This window comes from Hylobates moloch, unplaced genomic scaffold (genome assembly GCF_009828535.3).
Source record: "Hylobates moloch isolate HMO894 unplaced genomic scaffold, HMol_V3 SCAFFOLD_7, whole genome shotgun sequence".
Taxonomy (NCBI): Eukaryota; Metazoa; Chordata; class Mammalia; order Primates; family Hylobatidae; genus Hylobates; species Hylobates moloch.
In genome coordinates this window covers 47,535,878-47,546,029 of record NW_026652282.1, presented here as the reverse complement: position 1 = coordinate 47,546,029, position 10,152 = coordinate 47,535,878, and the positions used below count along the sequence as shown (strand labels likewise).

Below are 10,152 nucleotides of genomic sequence, written 5' to 3'. Positions count from 1 at the left end.
CTGGGATTACAGGCCTGAGCCACCGCGCCCGGCCACATTTTCTTTATCCATTCATCTCTTGATGGATACTTAGGTTGTTCCCAAATCTTAGCTATTGTAAACAGTGGGGCAACAAGCATGAGAGTGCACATAACTCTTTTTATACTGATTTCCTTTCTTTTGGGTATAGACCCAGCAGTAAGATTGCTGGATCATGGCAGCTCTATTTTTAGTTTTATTGAGAAACCTCCAAACTGTTCTCCTTAGTAGTTGTACTAATTTACATTCCCACCAACAGTGTATTAGTGTTCCCTTTTCTCCACATCCTCACCAGCATTTGTTATTGCCTGACTTTTGGGTAAAAGCCATTTTTCTTTTTTACTGTAAAATAAGTTTATTGATGGTAACGTGATAGAATTTATTCCTGATATCTGATGTTACAAACTTTAGGGTCCTTGAGATATGCAGGATCTTTGTATGTAAATGGCATAAACCCCATTATTTGAACTCTCTTAATTGCTTTTGTGATTTCTTTCTGTTTCTTCCCACAAAGACCTGTAATGTGCCTTCCATAAATGCATCCAGTAAATGGAGAAACAAACTGGGACAAAAGCTGTGCATTCTTATAATTTACATGCTTTCCACACAAGATACATTTCTTAAGAGATTCTTTATAAGGGTTTTCCACTGGAGTGGGCAGGTCCTCAATGCTGGATACCTGTTTATATCGTGAACAACCCCTTCTCGAAAGCACCGTGGGAGTCCCGGGATGTGTAAGGCTGACAGCAGCCGTTACCAGGTGTGTCAACTTCTTCCTCCCTAGACCACCGCAAACAGCAACCGTAGCAGTCTTGGTTCCGCCTGGGTAAAAGCCATTTTAACTGAAGTGAGATAATATCTCACTATAGTTTTGATTTGCATTTCTCTGATGGTCAGTGATATTGAGCACCTTATCATATGCCTGTTTGTCATTTGTATGTCTTCTTTTGAGAAATGCCTATTCAACTCTTTTGCCCATTTTTTTATTGGAGTATTAGATTTTTTTCCAATACAGTTGTTTGAGCTCCTTGTTTATTCTGGTTAGTAATCAATTCCCTTGTCAGATGGGTAGTTAGCAAAAGTATTTTTTCCCATTCTGTGTATTGTCTTTTCACTTTGTTGATTGTTTCCTTTGCTGTGCAGCTTTTTTTTTTTTTTTTTTTTTTTGAGATGGAGTTTCGCTCTTGTCGCCCAGGCTGGAGTGCAATGTGCAATCTTGGCTCACCGCAACCTCCGCCTCCCAGGTTCAAGTGATTCTCCTGCCTCGGCCTCCAGAGTATCTGGGATTGCAGGCATGTGCCACCACGTCCAGCTAATTTCATAATTTAATAGAGACGGGGTTACTCCATGTTGGTCAGGCTGGTCTGGAACTCCCAACCTCAAGTGATCCACCTGCCTCGGCCTCCCAAAGTGTAGGGATTACAGGCGTGAGCCACCATGCCCAGCCTTTGACCTTTTAATAATAGCCATTCTGACTGGTATTCAATTAAAGCCCAAGGGCTCTTCTGTCAGCTTTTGGTGAACGCTGCCTGGCCTGGGACTTACCCTTCAAGCAGGTCCAGAAATGCTGTCCAAGAGCCTAGGCCTGGACTCAGGGAACCCAAGAGCCTGCGTGTTGTTCTACCTCATTGTAGCTGAGCTGGTCCCTAAAGTTCAAGGCAAAGTCTCCTTTACTTTTCCCTCTGCTTTTCTCAAACAGAAGGAATCTTTCACCTTAGCCTTCACAGCTGGGAATGTGCTGGGTCACACCTGAAGCCAGTACATCTCAGAGGTCAAGGCCCACAGCATACTCCCTGCATATTACTGCTGGTTATTCAGGGCCTAAGGGCTTAGTCAGCACATGATGAATCCTGCAGGACTGGGTCCTTCCCTTCAAGGCACTGGGTTCCCTTTTGGCCCAGTATGTATCTAGAAATGTCATTCAGGAGTTAGGGCCCAGAATGGGGGCCTCACAACTCTGTCCAATGCCCTGTCCTACTGCGGCTGAGCTGGTATCCAAGATGCAAGACAAAGTCCTGCTTACTCTTCAGTCTCCTCTCCTTAAACAGAAGGAGGGAGTCACTTTCATTGCCTTGAGCTGCACTGCCTAGGGTTGGGGGAGGAATGGCACAAGCACTCCCTTAGCGACCCCAGCTGGTGTCTCCCTGGCTCTAAGCCCAGCCGGACACTAGGATTTGCCTAGGAATGGCAGTTCCTGTGTCCTAGACCACATTTCAAGTTTACCTAGGACCCCAGAGCACTTCAGCTCATGGTGGTGAGGCTTGCTGAGAAACTCAACTTCTGACCACTCAGATGGCTGACTTCCCTCTGGTCCAAATGCTTCCTCCATGTGCAGGTGCTGGCTGAGCCTAGTACAGCTTTATTCTCTGCTACAACAGGGCAGCACTGAGTTCAATGTAAAGTCGTCCCAGTCTGCTGCACTCTCCCTCTCCAAAGTACACAGATTCTCTCTCTGCACCACACAGACACTGCCAGAGGATGGGAGAGGTGTGGTGTCGGCAATTCAAGACTGTCTCTCCTGCCCTGCTCAATGCCTCTTTCAGAGATATGAAGCTAAATCCAGGTACTGTGATTACTCACCTGATTTTTTGTTCTTGTGATGGTGCTTTTCTATATGTAGATAATTGTTAAAATTTGGTTTTCCAGTTGGGGTCGGGGGAAGAATGGTGTAGGCTTCTATTCCACCATCTTCCTCTGCCCTCCTAATTTGAAAAGGTTTTTTGAGAAGATAAAATTGATAAACTGCCAGCTAGACTAACCAAAAAAAAAAAAAAAAAAAGACCCAGCCGGGCGCGGTGGCTCACGCTTGTAATCCCAGCACTTTGGGAGGCCGAGGCGGGCGGATCACGAGGTCAGGAGATCGAGACCACGGTGAAACCCCGTCTCTACTAAAAATACAAAAAATTAGCCGGGCGTGGTGGCGGGCGCCTGTAGTCCCAGCTACTCGGAGAGGCTGAGGCAGGAGAATGGCGTGAACCCGGGAGGCGGAGCTTGCAGTGAGCCGAGACTGCGCCACTGCACTCCAGCCTGGGCGACAGAGCAAGACTCCGTCTCAAAAAAAAAAAAAAAAAAAAAAAAAGACCCAAATAAACAAAATCAGAAACAAAGAGGATTTATTACAATGGATACTACAGAAATACGAAAGATCATAGAGTCTATTGTGAACAACCATATGCTAACAAACTGAAAATCCTAGAAGAAATGGATAAATATTTGGACACAAATGACCTACCAAGATTGAATCAAGAAGAAAAAACCTGAACATACCAATAATGAGCAATGAGATTACATCAGTAATAAAAAGTCTTCTAAGAAAGAAAATCCTAGGTCTGAATAGCTTCACTGCCACATTCTACCAAACATATAAAGAAGTAATACCAACTCTTCTCAAATGATTCTTAAAATGTTAAACAGAATTTATTCTATGAAACTAGCATTACTCTAATTCAAAAATCAGGCATAAACACAACAAAAAAGAAAGCTACGGGCCAATATCCATGATGAACATATAAGCAAAAAATGCTCAATAAAATACAAGCAAACCAAATCCAATAACACATCAAAAAGAGAATACACCATAATCAAATGGGATTTATTCCAGGGATGCAAGGAAAGCTCAACATATGCAAATCAATAAATGTGATACATAACACCAATAGAATGATGGAAAAAAATATGGTCATCTTAATAGATGCAGAAAAGCATTTGATAAAATTCAACATCCCTTAATGATAAAAATTCTGAACTAATTATGCATAGAAGGAACATACCTTCATTTATGCTAAGTGAAAAAAACCAGTCATGGAAAGATAAATATTACATGATCTTCCTTATATGTGGAACCAAAAAATCCAACTTACAGAAGTAGAGAGTAGAATGGTGGTTATCAGGGAGTGGATGAGTGAAGGTGGGGAATGGGGAGATGTTGATCAAAGAGTATAAGGTCTCAGTTAGAAGTAATAAATTTTCAATATCTATTGCAAAGCATAGTGACTATAGTTAATAATAATGTATTGTATATTCCAAAATTGCTTAAAAAATAGATTTTAAATGTTTTCACCACAAAAATGATAAATGTGCTAGGTGATGGGTATGTTAATTAGCTTAATATAATCATTCCACAATGTCCATGTCCTAGTGTTCCATGGAAGTTAGAACTTGTGAGCAATGAAATTGGATATTTAGCTGATGCCATTTCTTTTTTTTTTTTTTGAGACAGAGTCTCGCACTGTAGCCCAGGCTGGAGTGCAGTGACGCGATCTCGGCTCACCGCAACCTCCGCCTCCCAGGTTCAAGAGATTCTTCTGCCTCAGCCTCCCGAGTAGCTGGGATTACAGGTGCCCGCCACCACACCTGGCTAATTTTTTGTATTTTTAGTAGAGACGGAGTTTCACTATGTTGGCCAGTGGTCTCGAACACCTGACCTCGTGATCCACCCGCCTCAGCCACCCAAAGTGCTGGGATTACAGGTGTGAGCCACCACGCCCAGCCCATTTCTTTTTTTTTGAAATTGACAAATAAAAATAGAAATATTTATGGAGTACATCCTGATGTTTCAAAATATGTATACATTGTGAAATGGCTACAACTAGCTAATGAATATATGCATTACCTCACATACTTACCATTTTTGTGTGTGGTGAGAACACTTAAAATCTACTCCTTTAGTGATTTCCAAGTATACAATACGTTGCTGTTAACCATAGTCATTATGTTGTACCATGGATCTATTGAACCTATTCCTCCTGTTTAAATGAAAATTTTTATTCTTTGATCAATATCTCCCATGCCCAATCGCCATTCTACTCACTCTTCCATGACTAGCTGAAGCTAATTCTAAGCAGAGTGTTGAAGGAGCAACCTGTTCCTTTTGCCTGGTTATAGTCAAATGAGAGAAGAGAGAAATGATTTAAGAATGGAATTGTTAATCAAAATGGAAGCAGAACTTAAAAATTTGGAAACTTTTCAGCCTATCCATATTGAAAAAGAAATGAGAAAGCCTGATTGGAGATAATAAGGGTAAAGCCAGATTACTGTTGCTTTTTTTTTTTTTAAGTTTCAAGAGACTTTTTTGAGATGGAGTCTTGCTCTGTCGCCCAGGCCAGAGTGCAGCAGTGCTATCTCGGCCCACTGCAATCTCCACCTCCCAGGTTCAAGTGATTCTGCTGGCTCAGCCTCCCAAGTACCTGGGATTACAGCACGCACCAACACATCAGGGTAATTTTTGTATTTTTAGTAGAGACAGGGTTTCACCATGTTGGCCAGACTGGCCTCGAACATCTGACCTCAAGTGATCCACCCACCTCGGCCTCTCAAAGTGCTGGGTTTACAGGCATGAGCCACTTCACCCAGCCCCCAGTTTACTGTTTGATAAGGAAATTAGTATGGCTGGCCCCATCACAAAGGAAATCAGGTGTTATTCATCAACACAATGGAATAATGACCCTAAAGGCATTTCAGGGCTCCTAGAGGCGGCCTCTCCCATCATAAGCCCAGACTGCAAGCGCCTGGGGAGCAGATCTTTTTACTGTCTCCATAGTTTTACCTTTTCCAGAATGTCATGTAGTTGAAACCTTTTGGGATTATTCTTTCCTGTTTGCTTATTTTGGTCTCTGTCTTTGATGTTGCAGTCTTTTCTCAAATGCTTGCTGATCAGTGGTTGTTGGCTGATATTTAAGAATGCAGCAATAAAAATCTCATTGGAAGCTCTGTGCATGGGGACAGGGCTAGGCAACCGGTGTCTTTTTTTTAAGTATAATTAGGGATCTGACTATTATACTGCAGACTCTCCGAATGCCAAATGCCATGGTCTTTTCTCCAAGGTTGTTCAGTTTCATTAGAAAAGAACTCTACATTTTTTGCCTAACAGGTAGACACCTGGCTGCTGTAAATTGTACACAAAGGGATGAGTTGACAGTTTTATATATAGCCTTTCAATTAAAATCCCTGTTTTCAGCCCCACATCTCACTCCCACCCTTCATCATACCTGGCATTGTCAAGACCAAGACACTCCAGGCTCCTGCAGAGAAAGAGCAACTCCTTCCTCTGAAGCATCACCTCCATGCTTACCCCAGGCTATGGCTTCCTCCACCATGCTCCATCAGTCACCATTCCTCCATTTACATCCTATCATCCAGAAATTAGATGAAATCTCTCTTCTGCTGATGAACCTGCTCCCATTGTCATCATTGTGTTTTTTTTACCTTTTTTAAAATTTATTTATGGCTGGGTGCGGTGGCTTATGCCTGTAATCCCAGCACTTTGGGAGGCCGAGGTGGGCAGATCACCTGAGGTCAGGAGTTAAAGACCAGCCTGGCCAACATGGTGAACCCCATCTCTACTAAAAATACAAAAATTAGCCGGGTGTGGAGGCTCACACCTGTAATCCCAGCTACTCGGGAGGCTGGGGCAGGAGAATCACTTGAACCGGGAAGCGGAGGTTACAGCAAGCTGAGATCGCTCCACTGCACTCCAGTCTGGGAGACAGAGCAAGACTCCGTCTCAAAAATATAAAAAATAAGTAAATGAAAATAAAATTTATTTATGATCATTTTTAGCAGGGTCTCAGGAGGAAGTGGAGATAAACACGTGATAAATCTGTCTTCTTGACCTGGAAATCGACTAGTCTTTGTTTGTTTTATTGTTTTTTTCTGGTAATTATCTTAATATCTCTAAATATATACAGATTTTTCTATTTATTAACTTATTTATCAATTTTAGTCATTATCTACTGACTTCCTGTTATTTATACCAGCCAAATGCCCTCTTCTCATTTCCCCAATATAGCCATGTCACTAATTACATATTCTCTATTCCTTACCTTTGTGCCTTTAACTAATAGACTTATATTCTCCTTTCTATATCTTAACTTCTGCCATCTGTACTTTTACTTTTATATTAACAAGGTTAATACTTTTTTTTTTTTGAGCCTGAGTTTTGCTCTTGTTACCCAGGCTGGAGTGCAATGGCATGATCTCAGCTCACTGCAACCTTCCCCTCCTGGGTTCAAGTGATTTTCCTGCCTCAGCCTCCCAAGTAGCTGGGATTATAGGTGCCTGAGAGCATGCTCAGCTAATTTTTTTGTATTTTTAGTAGAGACGGGGTTTCACCATGTTGGCCAGGCTGGTCTCAAACTTCTGACCTCAGGTGATCCACCCGCCTCAACTTCCCAAAGTGCTAGGATTACAGGCGTGAGCCACCGCACCCGGCCTGAAGGTCAATAATTTATATCCTGGCCGGGCGCGGTGGCTCACGCTTGTAATCCCAGCACTTTGGGAGGCCGAGGTGGGCGGATCACGAGGTCAGGAGATCGAGACCACGGTGAAACCCCGTCTCTACTAAAAATAACAAAAAAAATTAGCCGGGCGTGGTGGCGGGCGCCTGTAGTCCCAGCTACTCGGAGATGCTGAGGCAGGAGAATGGCGTGAACCCCGGAGGCGGAGCTTGCAGTGAGCCGAGATTGCGCCACTGCACTCCAGCCTGGGCGACAGAGTGAGACTCTGTCTCAAAAAAAAATAAAAATAAAAATAATAAAAATAAAATAAAATTTATATCCTGTTTATAACCATAATTATGTCATCCTGAGACAGGAATAATATAGGATGGTTACAGGAGAATAGAAAATTCCAGGCAGCAGTTTCACATGAATAGCAAAAATGAAACTGTTAAAATAGCTGCATAATCTGGGGTTGATAAGTGTTTACACTATTGTGATGATATAAATATTGTTCCAGAAAGATCCAATTAGCATAGTATGATTATTTATTTATTTTTAAAAATTTTTTTTTTTTGAGACAAGGTCTTGCTCTGTCCCCCAGGCTGGCGTGCAGTCGGCTGCACGATCACAGCTCACTGCAACCTCGATCCCTGGGGCTCAGGTGAGATCCTCCTTCCTCAGCCTCCCGAGTAGCTGGGACTACCGGGGTGTGTCACCATGCCCAGCTAATTTTTTTTTTGGAGTTTTGTAGAGACAGGGTTTCTCCATATTGCCCAGGTTGGTCTCAAACTTCTGGGCTCAAGTTATCTACCTGCCTCGGCTTACCAAAATGCTGGGATTACAGATGTGGGCCACCATGCCTGGCCTGTATTTCTTTTCTTGTACAGTTTTTTTTCCCCTGGAGTTTCTAATTGTCTTTCTTTTCTTCCTTGCATGTCTGACTTTATCAACTAAAGTTATTCCAAATTCTCAAGGAAAGTATAAAATAATTTGAATCCCCCTTTTCCCCAGATACCTTCTTCCTGGAGTCCTCCATCTTCCTGTTCCAATCTGGACTGATTGCTCTGTAGGCCTGTGGCACAGCTGTCGTCCTGGGACGTCTCTTCATTATTCTTCTAGGTTGGACTCTGATATAGTTTGGATATTTGTCTTCACCCAAATGTCATGTTGAATGCTGGAGGTGGGGCCTGGTGGGAGATGTTTCAGTCATGGAGGTCAATCTCTCATGGTTCAGTACTGTCTTTGCAATAGTGAGTGAGTTACTGGGAAATCTGGTCCATGAAAAGTGTGTGGCACCCCCCCCCCTTTTGCTCCTGCTTTCACCATGTGACACGCCTGCTTCTCCTTTGCCTTCTGCCGTAATTGTAAGCTACCTTAGGGCTCTCTAAAAGCCAACCAGATGCCAGCACCATGCTTTCTGTAAAATCTGCAGAACCATGAGCCAACTAAACCTCTTTTCTGTATGAATTACCTAGTCGCAGGTAGTTCTTGGTAGCAATGCAAGAATGGCCTAACACAAACCCAATCTTTCTTGGACCCCATGTCTTCCTCTTTCTTAGTTTATTCCCTTGTAGTGGATATTGTAGTTGTTCTGCAGCATCCATTCCACTCCTCTCCCGCTGTATAACAACTATGGGATGTGAGTGGGATTGACCCCACCACCAGCTCTAGGTGTAGGCCTTTATTGGTATAAACTGATCTGAGTAATTTCACCCTCCTAGCCACAGTGATGACTGGTTCGGGGATGACCCAATCACAATGAGGCTTAGGACTTTTATTCAGCTTTTGAGGGAGGAGATGACCTATCTTCCCTTGGGTGAGAACAAAGAAGCATGTAGCCTGGTTGCTGCTGTTAGCCATCTTGTGAACATGTGGAAGGCCTACCTGAGGATGGAGCTGAAAAATGGAGGAGGCAGAGCCAAGAGAATCACAGAAATGGAACCATATTCCGGATCATGCCATGCCTGAAGTCTCCCTGCCCGTGGACTCTTCAGTTAAGTGAGCCAATGAATTGCATTTACTATTCAAGACAGTTTGAGTTAGGTTTTCTATTGCTTGCCCCTGAAAGCATTCTAGTTTATGTTTTTGGTTTTCTCACTCTGGAAAGGGGATGGGTGCATGTTTGGTTTATATGAGGTATATTTGCACTGTATTCAGTGGAAACATTTTTTCGAAGTGTAAGTACGGGAGGAAGAGTATATGTGGATGTTAGACAACCAAAGGAATGAACTCTAGTGCTCCCAAACATCCTTTCATCCTGTTTTGGGGGATTTCCCTCTAGAGTCTTGGTGAGAGGCAGGATCCCACTTCCTACTATGGAAACTGATGGTGGTCAGATACTTCCTTTCCCTGACCACGAGGCAACAAGGACTGACTAATCTTTTCACGGCTTTGAATCTGGAGCCAGCAACACAAATAAGCCAGAAATATTACAAAACTAACAGAAGGATGATAGATTAGGAGAATATGTTTGTGATATGCAAACCTGACAAAAGAACAATAAATAGAAAAAGAAGATAGTAAATGCAATAGGAAAATGGGCATAGGATATGAAGAATAAGTTACAGAAGGGGAAACTTGAGTTTACACAAGGGAAGATTTGAATATATCAAGAGATTTTTATCCCTACTAATGATTTGAGAAATGAAAATTAAAATAACGGTGAGAAGTCACTACAGCAATGGTAACAGGTAGAAAGTCAGATATTATCAAGGGCCGATGAGGATGCGAGGAAAAGGACAACCATGAGTTGGAATGTAAACTGGTACGGGTATTCCAGAGAGAGTTTGGCAGTACCAAACCATGAAATTAAGTATGTGTATACCCTACAACCCAGCAATCCTGCTTCTGGGCATATATTCCAGAGAAATTCTCACACAAGTCCTAAGGAAATATAGTTGAGGTTGTTCATTGCAGC

At 42.7% G+C, this 10,152-nt stretch overlaps 1 protein-coding gene across 1 annotated transcript; it reads right to left on the bottom strand.

The window, feature by feature from the left end:
- Positions 1 to 368: 368 nt before the first annotated feature.
- On the bottom strand, positions 369 to 6,082 carry LOC116811076 (small ribosomal subunit protein bS18m-like). Its single transcript, XM_058441318.1, has 3 exons — positions 6,006 to 6,082; positions 2,599 to 2,720; positions 369 to 840 (listed from the first exon to the last, which is right to left on the bottom strand). Exons 1-3 carry the CDS (start codon positions 6,080 to 6,082, stop codon positions 398 to 400), a joined length of 642 nt encoding a protein of 213 aa, XP_058297301.1. The 3' UTR covers positions 369 to 397.
- Positions 6,083 to 10,152: the final 4,070 nt, after the last annotated feature.